Below are 14,945 nucleotides of genomic sequence, written 5' to 3' on the forward strand. Positions count from 1 at the left end.
CCGCCCCGCCCATTTCATGTCTTTCTTAGTGATACACAGACTGTGGGGTGTCCAGACAAGCCCACACCTGCCTTCCCCACTCTCAGAGCCGCCGAGTGACAGCAGTGGAGCAGCATCTGTCCCGCCTACTGAAATGTTGTGGGCAGCATCTTCCCTGATTTGTAGCAATAAAGGGGAGAAAACACCATGTTTGATATGATTTGAGTGACTTACCATTTAGAATCACTGAATGGGTGTCACTTGGTGAAAAAATGCTTGTATTTTCTATTATGAAATGAATTCAGCTAATAGTTAAAACAACAACACTTACTGAAGAAATTTATCTTGCTATCCTAATGGAAATGCACATGGTTTTAACTTTTACTCCATAGCTCCGAAGTTGTGAGTCTGCTCACATAGAAACAAGATGACCTTGGTTCATGTGTCCTTGAAGTACTTACTATGTACCCAAACGTAATACAGAGATGTGACACAATTCCAACTGGAATGCCATTGAGGTTCTTTTCTGAAACTTAAAAAATTGATTTAAATTCTCACATAGAATAATAAATACCTGAGAATAACAAAGGAAATACATAAATGAGGAAATCAAAGCCACTGTAATCAAATCAATATTTTATTCATAAGGAGAGAAAAAAAAAGATAGGAACAGAACTGAAAACCCTGCCATGAGTCTTGGGGAGTATAAAGACTTAATAGTGCTTTGGTCCAAGGGAAGTGGAGTGCTGATGTAATCAATGGGTCACGCATGAAGCCTGTCTTAGGTATGAACCAAAAGAAGTCCTCATTCTGCCTTGAGACACTTTCCTGAAACTTTCAGCACAACAAATGCTCTGGCTTTCTTAGACGTCCCCTGTATCTGGGTCAGGGGGTGCCCTGGTCTCCAGATTGGGAGACCAGAGTCCTGAGAGAGCCTCTGACAATAGATCTCTGACCAGCAGGTAAGCATCTAGACATACCTGAAGCTGCATCTTCAATTTCTCAGTGTCTCCCAGTACTGTCACCCCCACCTCCACTTTCCACCCCTCCCTAAAGAAGGGAGCTGGAGACCCTCTGCCACATGGCTTGACAAAGGTAAAGAAGGGTCTGTAGTGAGGTATTTCCCTGTTCCCTGCTATCCCATTTCCATCATTTGGTCAGACTCCACAGAGAAGTTGAGGTTCATCTGAGATGAGCTGGGCTCTTTGTAACATTATATGGCACTGCATTTTCAGAGGCCAGGCCAAGACCAACACCACTGTCTTTTGATCCTGGTCCATCTCATTTCCCAAGGCCCCTGTCTGCTGGAGCAGCCCTCCACAAAGACCCATGTGACACAGACTCCTCCCATCACCAGGCAGGCTATTCCCTACAATGTTCATGTCACTCACCTACCACCTTTGCAGGTTCCCTTTCTACTCTGCCTTCCTCCATTTAACACCCACACATACCTTACTGGGAACCCCACTACACACCCATACACTGGCCTCATGCACGCCTCTCCCCACTGTCAAGGAGAAGGGAAGGGGTTGCAGGTAAGGCTGAAAATCATCTTTGTTTTCCACAATCAGAAGGCAAACATATGAGAGGGGACCCTAATTAGAACAACCCTAATCTACATCAGCTTTAGCGAAGTGCTCCTCCTTTGCCAAAGCCCCTTGGTACATCTTGAGGCCTCCATGTCCTTAGCCAGGTCTAAGGGCCACCTGCCTGACCAGGCCTGACTCCATGGATAACCCACCCCACTTTGCTCCTCATTCCTACCAAAAAGTTCCCACAGGGCTCATTTGTGATTCAATGGCATCTTTCAGAGGTGAACAAAAGGACTCCTCCTTTCTGGTTCTCTCTTTCCACCTGCCTTCCCCCTTTAGCCAAGAAGCTGTCCTTCTCATGTCTGAGCTATTGCTATGTCCTGGCCCACTACACACAGGAAGTAACTTAAAGACTCACTATGCCTGCCCCTTTGTGGGCAAGGACATGGTCCAGGAGGTGTGAAGTCACCTGACCAACATCCCACACTGATTGACTATCATCATTTAAGGAGTGACTCCAGTGACCAGGATGCTGGGGGCGGGGTGGGGGGCGGGGCGGCGAAAGTGGGGAGTTAAATGGAAGAATGAGAATGATATACCCTCAGGAACTTTAGTTCTATCAGGGTAAAGATAAGAACTTCAAGAAATGCAATGCTAATGCAATGAGAGGTTCCATATGAGAAAGCTGTTGGAGGCAGAGAGTAGAGAGGAGGGAGGGTCCAGATGCAATGAAGGACCTGGATGGAAGCTGAGCACTCAGGAACACACACTCTCTTACCATCTGGAGACTGGCATGGTCAGTGACCCATGGGATGGAAAGGACACGTGACTGGCTGGAAACTGGCACAGGGCTGAAAGGAGCTCATAAGAAACAGCTGTCCCTCAGTGGAGTCCAGCATATGCTCAGATAGGTGCCCACTTCAGGAGACGTTTGTGAGATTCCTCAGATGCCTTCTGGATTCTGCGCAGTCCCTCCAGCCAGGACTCCTCACTGGGCCCTTCCCCAGAGTCTTGTCCCTGGATCATCTGCCTTCCCTGCACATCTCTGAGCAGAAGGTTTTGCTGGGAGTATTGGTAAGCCTTGTTGGTGTAATGATGGCCTTCATTTTCCCACAGAACACCCTCGATTTTGTCCATGAGCTCCTTCAGTTGGGACTCCTGCTCTGTCCCCTCTGCCCTGTTGTTGAAACCACAGTGGCGCCTGGCACAAAAAACATCCAGCTGGGCAAGCTCCCGGTTGTCAGTCTGTTGCACATATTCATCCAGAGAGCCACCATCCAGGTCTTCCTTCCGGGTGAACACCAGGATGGTATAGGCCAGGACTCCCACTCCAAAGACCTCCTGGAGGCGCCTGACCACCAACTGGTCCTCTTTTGTGAACCTGCCCAGCTCTGTCACCAGGAGCACTGCGTGTGGCCCTGGGGAGGAGAAGGCGATGGCTTCCCAGGAGCTCCTACCTGCCACTTCTTGTGGACCTCCAGGGGACAAAATATCGGGGGTGTCAATCACCTCAAGTTCCTTCCCGGCCCAGTCTCGGCTCTCTATCTGGAAGGTCTTGGTCACTGGTCTAGCACTGAGCTTAGACTGGAACACTTCCCGGCCAAGGATACTGTTTCCTGTTGCACTTTTCCCACTTCCGGTTTTCCCCACCAGGATGAGCCTCAGCCTCTTTGGGGCTTGTTCCTTCTCCCTGAGATCTAGAAGCATCAAGAGAAAGCAGAGAGATTGGGGTTAGAAACTCATCCATGACCTCAGAGCAGACTGTCCTCTGAGGAAGGACAGATTAAAATCTGCACCTGAGACCTGCCCTGGGCTCACATTCCATTCTTTTTAATTTTTTTTTATTGTGGTAAAATATACATAACCTAAAATGACTGTTTTCACTATTTTTAGGTGTACAACTCAGTGACATTGAATACCTTCACATTTTTGTGCAATCATCACTGTTAACGCATCTCAAGACTTGGAGATATTTAATATTTAAAAATCTAATGTTAAAATCACCCCAAACAGGGACTTGGAAGATGGCAAGTGGCAGGAAGGTAGGGAGGGAGAGAGTGTGAGAGAGTGAGGAACCCATAGAAGAGAGTGTAGATGTGTGTGGTGTGTGTGTATGAGCTAGGGACAGTTAGATTCTGCAGGTCCTCCAAGGGGCTGCCAAATCGGGCAGTCTTAAACACGCACAAAGCAGACACTTCTGGGTGGGCGGCTGGTGCAGAAATGGAGATCACTCCATCTTGAAAAACAGAGCTGCTTGAGACTAGGATCCTGGCCTCAGACACAAACCAGGACCCTGCAGCCACTGGGGACAGAGAACTGCAACCACAGCTTCAGACCCACAAACACTAAGAATCCAGACTTCCTGGCAGCAGATTTCTGTGAGTTAAAGACCCAATCCCCCTTCCCCACAGGCTCCTGGATAGCGCTATAGTAACTAATAGATCCGCCTCTCGCCCAAGCTGCAAGGCCCTTATGGGGAATCTGAGAATGCACACGACACTCCGCGCCCCTTTGGGGAATTTGAGAACACACGCGGGACACAGCTGCCCTGCGGGGAATTTGAGAGTGCATGAAGCCCTAGCCAGTTTGGCTCAGTAGAGAGAGAGTGTGTGCACAGACCCCAGCACTGCTACTGGAATTTGAGAGACTGAAATCTGCTTCCCTGTAATGCAATCAGGCGAACAAACCAGAACCCCACGCAGGGCGGCACTAACACCTGACTTTGACTCTGGACAAGTGCACATGGAAGTCAGGTTTCTGCAGCGCAGGCATGCCACAGAGATATTGTGCAACCCAGTGAGCACCACCAACTTGACTCTGTTTCTTACCTTGTGCATCTGGGATCCCGGACTCACAGCGCATTCACACTAAGAGCCAGTGACTCCAATTCTTGGTGCATGCAGAAACAGGGATCCTGATTCTCAGCGAGAAGCCGCATGAGGCAACAGAGACTCTGACACTTGATTCTTGGTGCAGACACAAGGAAACTGACTCTTGGCATGCGCTAAGGGACTCATTTTTGACACATACCAAGTGTGTGGTGCAGGCAGGGTCCCTGATTCTAAGTGCGCACACAAGACCACACGGAACACTGGGGACACTGACCCTGGGCAAGCCTGGTTCCCACCAATCCATGGCAGCCACACATCCTAGTGTCAGAACACCTCAGTGAAACTTGGGTGGTGCGAAGTTCCCACAGCACACGGCCCAGGTCCATGCAAATTGAAGCTTGAACCTTCTGGTGATAGTCAGAATAGGGAGACAACACAATCCACAGAGGAAAGAAAATGAGGAGTCACCAAGAAAGGAAATTAGTGAAACTGAAGCATGCAACATGACTGAAAAAGAGTTCAGAGTAATGGTCGTGGAATTTATACATGGATGGATGAGAAAATCAACAACTTATGCAAGAAACAGGAAGAAATGAAAAGTGATATAGCTACAATAAAAAACACCATGGAAAGTTTTAACAGTAGACTACAAGAAGCAGAGGACCGAATTAGTGAGTTAGAAGATCAGGTACAGAAACAAGCTTAATCTGAACAGCAATTGGAAAAAAAAAATTAAAAAGCAGGAGGAAAGCCTAAGGGAGCTTTGGGATGACATGAAATGAAGTAACATATGTAAATAGGGCTGGCAGAAGGACAAGAAGAGCAGCAGGGATTAGAAAATCTATTTGAAGAAGTAAAGACCGAAAACTTCCTGGATATGGGGAAGAAAAAAGTTACACAAGTACAGAGAGTCCCTAGCAGAATCAACCCCAGAAAACACACCAAGACACGTCATAACTTCAATGGCAAATATAAATGACAAAGAGAGAATCTTAAAGGCGGCAAGAGAGAGACAGAGAGTTACCTACAAAGGAACATTGATCAGATTATCAAATGATTACTCAACAGAAACACATCAAGCTAGAATGGAATGGAAGGAGGTATATAAAGTGTTGCGAAGCAAATGACTGAATCCAAGAATACTCTATCCAGCAAGACTATCAATCAAAATTGAAGGGGAAATCAGGAGTTTCACAGACAAAAAAAAAAAAAAGGCTAAGAGAGTGTATCACCACCAAACCAGCAATGCAAGAAATACTAAAGGGAATACTGTAAAAAGAAGAATTAAACAGATAAGAAGGAACACAGACACAAAAATAGATATGACTACAAACAAATACCTTTCAGCAATAACTTTAAACATAAATGGACTAAATGCTCCAATCAAAAGACATCAAGTGGCTGGATGGAAAAAAAAAAAAAAAACATGACCCATATATATGCTATCTATAAGAGACCCACCTCATAACAAGAGACTCACACAGATTAAAAGTGAAGGGATGGAAAAATATCTTTCAGGCAAATGGAAGTGAAAAAAAAAGCTGAGGTAGGAATACTTATATCTGACAAAATAGACCTCAAAGTAAAGGCCATAACAAGAGATAAGGAAGGCCACTACATAATACTAAAGGGAGCAATTCAACAAGAAGATATAACCCTGATAAACTTATATGCACCCAACGCAGGAGCACCAAATACATAACAAAACTACTGGAAGATATCAAGGGAGAGATTGACAACAACACAATCATAGTAGTGGACTTTAATACATCACTGACATCACTGGATAAAGCCTCGAGTAAAAAAAAAATCAGCAATCCTAAATGACTCACTAGATCAGATGGACTTAACTGACATCTTTAGAACATTTCACCCCAAAGCCATGGAATATATACTTCTCAAGTGCACATGGGACATTTTCAAAAATAGACCACATATAGGGTCACAAGCAAAGTCTTGCCAAATTCAAGACGATTGAAATTATACCAAGCATCTTCTCAGACCACAATGCCATAATATTAGAAATAAACTACAATAAAAACAATCCAAAAATCTCAAACACTTGGAAGCTGAATAGCATGCTATTAAATAATGACTTGGTTACCAAAGAGATCAAAGAAGAAATTAAAAACATCCTGGAAAATAATGACAACGAAAACACAACAATCCAAAATCTATGGGACACAATGAAAGCAGTCCTGAGAGGGAAGTTTATAGCTGTACAAGCCTACCTCAAAAAACAAGAAAAAATGGTAGTAAATCATCTAACTCTACAACTCAAAGAATTAGAAAGAGAGCAACAAGTGCAGAGTGAGCAGAAGGAAGGAAATAATAAAAATCAGAGCAGAAATAAATAACAGACACACAAAAAAATAATACAAAAGATCAATGAAACCAAGAGTTGGTTCTTTGAAAGTATAAACAAGATGGATGAACCTCTAGCCAGGCTCACCAAGAAGCAAAGAGAGCAGACTCAAATAAACAAAATCAGAAATGAGAGAGGCAAAATAACAACAGACCCCACCAAAATACAAAAGATTGTTAAAAAATACTATGAGCAACTCTGCTCCAACAAACTGGACAACCTAGAGGAGATGGACATGTTCCTAGAAAAATACAACTTTCCAAAACTCAATTGGGAAGGTTCTAAAAATCTCAATAGGTAGATAACTATGAAAGAAATTGAAGCAGTCATCAAAAAGCTCCCAGCAAACAAAAGCCTGGGGGCAGATGACTTCACAGGAGAGTTATACCAAATATTCAAGGAAGAACTAAAACCTATCCTCCTCAGACTATTCCAAAAAATCCAAGAGGAACGAACACTTCCAAGCTCCTTCTATGAAGCCAGAACCACCCTAATACCAAAACCAGAGAAAGACAACACAATGAATGTGAATTACAGACCAATATCCCTCATGAACATAGATGCCAAAATCCTCAACAAAATTCTAGCAAATCGGATCCAACAGTATATCAGAAAGATCATACACCATGATCAAGTAGGATTTATCCCAGGGATGCAAAAATGGTACAATATTTGCAAATCAATAAATGTGATACATCACATAAACCAAGTGAAAGATAAAAATCACATAATCATATCAATTGGCCCAGAAAAAGCATTTGACAAAATCCAACACCCTTCTTGATCAAAACATTCAGCAAGGTGGGAATAGAAGGATCATACCTCAACATAATAAAAGCCATATATGACAAACCCACAGCCAACATCATACTCAATGGACAAAAACTAAAACCATTTCCCCTAAAAACAGGAACAAGACAAGGATGCCCACTCTCACCACTCCTGTTCAACATAGTACTGGAAGTACTAGTCATTGCAATCAGACAAGAAGAAGAAATAAAAGTCATCCAAATTGGAAAAGAAGAAGTAAAACTGTCCTTATTTGCAGATGTCATGATATTGTACATAGAAAACCCAAAAGACACCATCAAAAAACTATTAGACTTAATAAATGAATTCAGCAATGTAGCAGGATACAAAATTAATGCCAAGAAATCTATGGCAATTCTTTACACCAATAGTGAACTTATAGAAATAGAGACTGAAAAAGCAATCCCATCACACCAAAAATTTTTAGATACCTGGGAATAAAGTTAACTAAGGTGGTAAAAGACCTATGTGCAAAAAACTACAGGACACTGATAAAAGAGATAGAGGAAGACATAAACAGATTGAAGAACATATCGTGTTCATGGATTGGTAGAATCAACATCAACAAAATGTCCATACTACCCAGGGCAATCTACAGATTCAATGCAATCCCCATTAAAATACCAACAGCATATTTCACAGACCTAGAACAAACTTTCCAAAAATTCATCTGGAATAAAAAAAAGACCCTGAATAGCTGCAGCAATCTTAAGAAAGAAGAACACAGTAGGTGGGATCTCAATACCAGACATCAAGCTCTATTACAAAGCCACTGCTCTTAAAACAGCCTGGTACTGGCACAAGAACAGACATATAGAACAATGGAATAGAATAGAGAACCCAGAAATCGACCCAAATCACTATGCCCAATTAATATTTGACAAAGGAGGCATGAACATAAAATGGAGTCAAGATGGTCTCTTCAACAAATGGTGTTGGGAAAATTGGACAGATACATGCACAAAAATGAAACTGGGCTACCAACTTACACCATACACAAAAATAAACTCAAAATGGATACAGGACTTAAACATAAGATGGGAAACCATAAAAATACTAGAGGAATCTACAGGCAAAAATCTCAGACACATGCCAAAGGAATTACTTCACTGATACTGCTCCTAGGGCAATGGAAACTAAAGAGAAAATAAACAAATGGGACTACATCAAAATAGAAAGCTTTTGCACAGCAAAAGGAACCGTCAATAAAACAACAAGAAAGCCCACTACATGGGAGAACGTATTTGCCAATGACATCACCCATAAGGGTTTAATCTCCAACATTTACAGGGAACTCATACAACTTAACAATCTAATCAAGAAATAGGCAACGGACCTAAATAGACACTTTTCGAAGGAGGACAGAAGGAAGGCTAAGAGACATATGAAAACATGCTCAAAGTCACTAATTATCTGAGAGATGCAAATCAAAATAACAATGCAGTATCATCTCACACCCTTGAGAATGGCTATCATCAACAAATCAACAAACGACAAATGTTGGCGAGGATGCGGAGAAAAAGGAGCTCTTTTGCACTGCTGGTTGGAATACAGACTGGTGCAGCCACTGTGGAGAACAGTATGGGGTTTCCTCAAAAAACTAAAAATAGAACTCCCATTTGACCCAGTGATCCCGCTTCTAGGAATATATCCCAAGACTCTAGAAACACCAATCAGAAAGGATTTATGCACCCCTATATTCATAGCAGCACAATTCACCATAGTTAAGATTTGAAAACAGCCTAAGTGCCCATCAGCAGATGAGTGGATTAAAAAACTGTGGTATATCTACACAATGGAATACTACGCTGCTGTAAAAAAGGAGCTCTTATCATTGCAACTGCATGGAGCTCTTATCCCTGAAGTGACTGAACCACGTGGAGAGCATTATGCTAAGTGAAATAAGCCAGTCAGTGAAAGAGAAATACCACATGATCTCACTCATTTGTGGAATATAATGAGCAATATAAACTGACGAACAGGGACAGATCCAGAGGCAGAGAAGCATCGATCAGTCTGCCAGACCTCAGAGGGAAGGTAGGGGAGGGTGGGTGAAAGGAGATCAACTAAAGGACTTGTATGCATGAATATAAGCCTAATCAATGGACATGAATACCAGGTTGGTGAGGACATGAGTGGGGGGCGAGGGGGCTGGAGGGTTAATGGAGGGATGAGGACACATTTGTAATACCTTAATCAATAAAGACATTGAAAGAAAGAAGAAAGAAAGAAAGAAAGAAAGAAAGAAAGAAAGAAAGAAAGAAAGAAAGAAAGAAAGAAAGAAAGAAAATCACCCCAAACAGAAACTTTGTGGCAATGAAACAATAACTTCTCATGCCTACCTTCCCCAAACACCTGCTAGCCACCATTCTACTTTCTGTCTCAGTGAATTTTACTATTTTAGAGAACTAGAATAAGTTCCTGCAAATTTGACCTTTTGTGTCTGGTTTATTTCACTTGACATAGTGTTTTCAAGATTCACCCATACTGTAGCATGTGTCAAAATTTCCTTCTTTTTCAAGGCTGAAAAACATTCCATCATATGGATGGACCACATTTTGTTTATTCTTATATATGGACATGAGTTGTCCCCAATATCCACTATTGTGAATAATGCAGCTATGAACATTAGTGTACACATGACTATTTAAGTCCCTGCTTTGACTTCTTTGGGGCATATATCCAGAAGTGGAAATGCTGGATCACATGGTAGAATACCACATTTTATGTTCAGTTTTTGAAACTTCTTTTCAGGGTCACTTGTTCTCACCAGATGGAAAGATTAATTGGCATCGTGAATATGTCCTTTGTGAATATGGCACCCTGAGCTTTCCTAGGTATCCCTGGGTGGTGAGGATAGAAGTGTGTGAGTCTGTGTCTATGTCTTATCCCTGAAGTGACTGAACCACATTACCTCCTTCAGCTGTTCATGAAATATGGGGAGTATTGGATCTTTCAACAAGATCCCGGGGTCAATAGCACAGAGGCACACTGGGGTCACATTCTTTGTCTATATGCTTGAAATTTGGGCCAAATATTCCCACCCAGCTGAATACAGGAACTATTGGTCAAGAGAACACTTAGAGATGCCAACTAATATTTAAAATCTAATGTTAAAATTTTGGAAATGACTGGGGCTGAAGGACAGAAAGAGAATTCCATCTCCTGGCCTTTGCAGTCACAGACCCAGAGCACATAAAGAGGTCCCAAATGGCAGCTCTGGTTTCCAGGTCTGTTCCACATTAAAGACATTGATATGTCTCAATGACAGAGCCCTAAATCTACCTCATAGAGACAGGATTAGGATCCTTGGCTGGCGGACACCAACCAATTCTGACTGTTGACTTTGGCTCCCTCCAGCTTCCCCCACTTGGCTTTGAAAGGAATGAGTGAATGGGTGGGAGTTCCAAGGAAGCAAGGAAGGTGGAATGTTCATTCCTGCCCTCCCAGCCAAACTGAAGCTGGGTGAAGACAGTACCAACTCCCCTCTGGGCAAGCCTGGAGCCAGTGCAAGCCAAGTACATCACTCAAATGCTAGAGAGGATTTTAAAAGTAATATTTAACTTTGATTGCCATGAGAAAGGGAAAATCATTGTTGGCATGTTTATTAATACGGCTTGCTTCCAATGGCTTAGGTCATTGAAGTCCATGTAGTATAAAAATCATTTGTGTTCAAATACATGGTGAATCAGAAATAATTTATCCTGGCCAGGAAAATGGATGGATTGCGAGCACTCCTAACCTCTGTCCCCCTGGGTTAAATGATGAATTTGAGCCCATGACTGTTAAGTACCTGACCCCAATGCAAGAGCTTTTGCGGGGAGAACCCCTTGAGAAGGGCCAGCCCAGTTCTAAGGCAGCTGCTCACTCACCTGGTGCTTTGCAGCCTTTCTGAACCTCAGTGCTCCCACATCTGAACCAGCAAGCATCCACATAGGGTCTGTTCGATTGCAAGCCCCCACCAAGGTGAGTACAGGTATCCCTGGGTAATTCCTGAGTATTTTTTCCGTGAGTCCCTCTCTTTCTTCTCACCTTTCTCCCACTGTGCCTGTTGGGGGCCTTTCCCTCTTATTCGGTGGGTTTAAGCAAGGCCCCACCCAAGGGCCATCTGCTGGTGCAGCTCTGAATGGGCTGCACTCTGCTGCCTCTCCCTGCACATCACAGTCCGCGTCCACACTTGCCTCAGGTTCAAGTACACTAGGAAGTCATTTTACCTCCAGACACATCTTGTTTAGGATGCTGGGCCAGCTCTCCTGAGGGATTGTCTGGGACAATCAGCTCGAATTCTTCTTCCTCCACCTAGAGAAAATAGTATGTCTGATTTTTTAACCAGTTCAGGAGGCACCTTTCTCTTGTCAGAAGAAAGTATTTTTACATTGCTTTGTGGGGAGGGGTATGGCTGTAGTGAGGAGAGGGGAGGAAGGTCTGAGACACTATCTCCTTTAGAGACCCTGTTTCTCTCTCTCTCTCTCTCTCTCTCTCTCTCTCTCTCTCTCTCTCTCTCTCTCTCTCTCTCCTTTGATGTCTCCATTGGAAGTTTAAGCAATTTCATGGAGAAGGTGCAGATGGCCTGCAGCCTGAGGAACGAATGGCGTTTGGATGGACAGAAGGTCCTGGAGCTGTCATGTGAGGAGGAGAAAGGAGCAGAGACACAGAGGCAGGTCTGACAGTGTCCTGGGAGCAGAGACACAGAGGCAGGTCTGACAGTGTGGGAGCAGGACACTGTGGTGAGGGGCTGGCTGGGGGTGCGGTGGGGTCCTGGAGCCAGGATGATCCCTGAGGAAGGCCTGGCAGTGAGGATGGCAGACGGCTCAGAGGTGGGTGGTCGGGTGCTGTGCTAGATGGCCAATAGCCTCAGCACAGGAACTTCATGGCTCCGGGACAATCCTGCTGGAGCCAGGAGACCTCAGGGCCCCCCTCCAAGGTCACACTGTCTGAGCCTCAGTGTCCCCTAAGTGTGAATGCTGGACCTGAACTAGATGGCCTGTCATCCCTATAACATTCCAGCACATTTTATGACATTTTCTATTGCAAGTCCTAGCCTTTGCAAAGAGGGCCGTGTCACCCGCCAGAAACTCCCATCATCCTTCAGGTGAGAGAGCAGTGCACCCTGTTGCCACCCGCACCTCCTCACCTCAGGGACTAACATTGTTCCCTGTTCCAGGTGTCCATGCTGGTGTGTGGGTTTGGGAAGGAAAGTGCCAGGACACACAGGACCTTGGAGACGTTCACAGTCAGGGACCATCTCCAGATGAAGACTCCGGGGTGTGGGGATCCCTGACTCGCAGGCCCCTAGATCCAGCCCTGAACAGTGCCTCACACCTTTGCCGCACTCAGTAGTTTTGTCTCCAACATAGAACTCTGAGCAGATACATCGGCCTGATATGTTTCTCCGGAAGAGAGTGAGTTTCACGGAAGCATCGATCCCATATAAGCAGGGAGTTTGCCCAGGGCACAAGGCGTACTAAGTTCTCCTTTATAGTCACAGCCCTTTCTACTATACCACAAACACACACACTCACAACACACACATACAACACTCACACAATATAACCACAACACACACATACACACAAACACACATGCATACACACAAACATAACACATACAGAAACATGACATATACCACTCACACATACACTCAAACACAGTACACATACACCCACAGGGATGGAAACACAAATATACATAACAAACATGCATACACACAAACATACACATAGAAACATGACACACACCATCCACACATATACACTCAAACACAACACACACACTCACAAATATACGAACATACATATACACAACACACACACATGCACACAAACATAACACACACAAAAACACAACATATACCACTCAATAATATACTCAAACACACATGCTCACAAACATTCAAACACAGAAATACATATTTACCCAACACACATTCATACACACAAACACAATACTCACAAAAGCACAGCACACACCAGCCACACAAAGAGGGTTGGCTAAAAGTAGGTTTATAGTTATGAGTACAGCTTATTCTTGTATTACTTATTATTGTACTATTTTCCATATGAACAACTGTAAACCTACTTTTGCACAACCCTGTATACACTCAAACACAGTGCACACATATTATACTCACAAATATATAAATACAAGCTTAACACATACAAAAACACAATACACACAACTCACACACATACACTCACAAATACAAACCAAACATACGTACACAAAATATATACAACCATGACACACAAATACACACAACACACAGATATACTCAGAGACTTACCATGTGCTCCTGTGAGTTCTTGGCTTTTCCTTTTGGGGTCGACACATTGTAGGTGTCTGGGGGCCTTGACGGGAGGAAATTGAATAAAGCACTGTAGGCTCTGGAACAGAAAGACAACATTGCTTATATTTTTTCAGCAAAATGTGACTGAAAGCTCAGCTGAGAACTGCTCTAGGAAAGCGGCTGTCTGCTGTGGTGGAGAAGCAGGAAGTGGGAGTGAGCTCTGGGGCCAGGCCTTCCTGAGTGAGAACCTATGCTGTGTGCACTGTGCAGCCTTAGTGATATAAACAGGAAGAACAAGAGCACGAGACTGTTATTATTTTTATCCTGACCAGCACACCCAGAATTTAGAGGCTGAACAAAAGGCAGCAGACCCTTCAGAAAATTTTATGCCAGGGCAATAATTTTCAACCTTTTTCATCTCATTGTACACATAAACTAATTACAAAAAAACATATATGTTTTGCCAATCTGACAAAAAAAAAATAGGTGTCATTTTTATTCATTCACACCAGATGGCTATTGTTGTGAATAACTTGTTATTTTTTTTTATTTGACCGTCTAAGGCAGCGGTTCTCAACCTGTGGGTTGCGACCCCTTTGGGGGTCGAACGACCCTTTCACAGGGGTCGCCTAAGACCATCGGAAAACATAGATATTTACATAATGATTCATAACAGTAGCAAAATTACAGTTATGAAGTAGCAACAAAAATAGTTTTATAGTTGGGGGTCACCACAATGTGAGGAACTGTATTAAAGAGGTCGCAGCATTAGGAAGGTTGAGAACCACTGGTCTAAGGCAGTGGTCAGCAAACTCATTAGTCAACAGAGCCAAATATCAACAGTACAACGATTGAAATTTCTTTTGAGAGTCAAAATTTTTAAACTTAAACTATATAGGTAGGTACATTGTTATTAACTTAATTAGGGTACTCCTAAGCTGGCCTTTGCTAAAAACTCAAGGGGCCAAAGAGCCGCATGTGACTCGCGAACCGCAGTTTGCCGACCACTGGTCTAAGGGAATACAGTCAGGGCCCCTGACTAAATAGCTAGCTGTTATATGTTTTAAAAGTTCTTGTGGCACGCCAGTTAAAAATTGCTGTGCTGGGCCAAAAGAGGTTTGGCTCAGTGGATAGAGCATCGG

At 43.5% G+C, this 14,945-nt stretch overlaps 1 protein-coding gene across 1 annotated transcript; it reads right to left on the reverse strand.

Annotated features, from left to right (window-relative positions):
- Nucleotides 1-615: 615 nt before the first annotated feature.
- LOC103304936 (GTPase IMAP family member 6-like) lies at nucleotides 616-13,974 on the reverse strand. The gene is made up of 3 exons (XM_054726140.1): nucleotides 13,801-13,974; nucleotides 11,732-11,816; nucleotides 616-3,208 (listed from the first exon to the last, which is right to left on the reverse strand). Exons 1-3 carry the CDS (start codon nucleotides 13,918-13,920, stop codon nucleotides 2,415-2,417), a joined length of 999 nt encoding a protein of 332 aa, XP_054582115.1. The 5' UTR covers nucleotides 13,921-13,974; the 3' UTR covers nucleotides 616-2,414.
- Between the last annotated feature and the right edge of the window lie 971 nt (nucleotides 13,975-14,945).

This window comes from Eptesicus fuscus, chromosome 14, assembly GCF_027574615.1.
Source record: "Eptesicus fuscus isolate TK198812 chromosome 14, DD_ASM_mEF_20220401, whole genome shotgun sequence".
NCBI classification, from domain to species: Eukaryota; Metazoa; Chordata; class Mammalia; order Chiroptera; family Vespertilionidae; genus Eptesicus; species Eptesicus fuscus.

What these genes read in the sequence shown, in the direction of transcription:
- LOC103304936 (XM_054726140.1), bottom strand. Translation starts at nt 13,920, where the DNA reads ATGTTGTCTTTCTGTTCCAGAGCCTACAGTGCTTTATTCAATTTCCTC. An exon ending in AGAACTCACAGGAGCACATG is followed by an intron (nt 11,817 to 13,800) that starts GTAAGTCTCTGA and finishes TATTTTCTCTAG; the next exon opens with GTGGAGGAAGAAGAATTCGA. An exon ending in TAAACAAGATGTGTCTGGAG is followed by an intron (nt 3,209 to 11,731) that starts GTAAAATGACTT and finishes TGATGCTTCTAG; the next exon opens with ATCTCAGGGAGAAGGAACAA.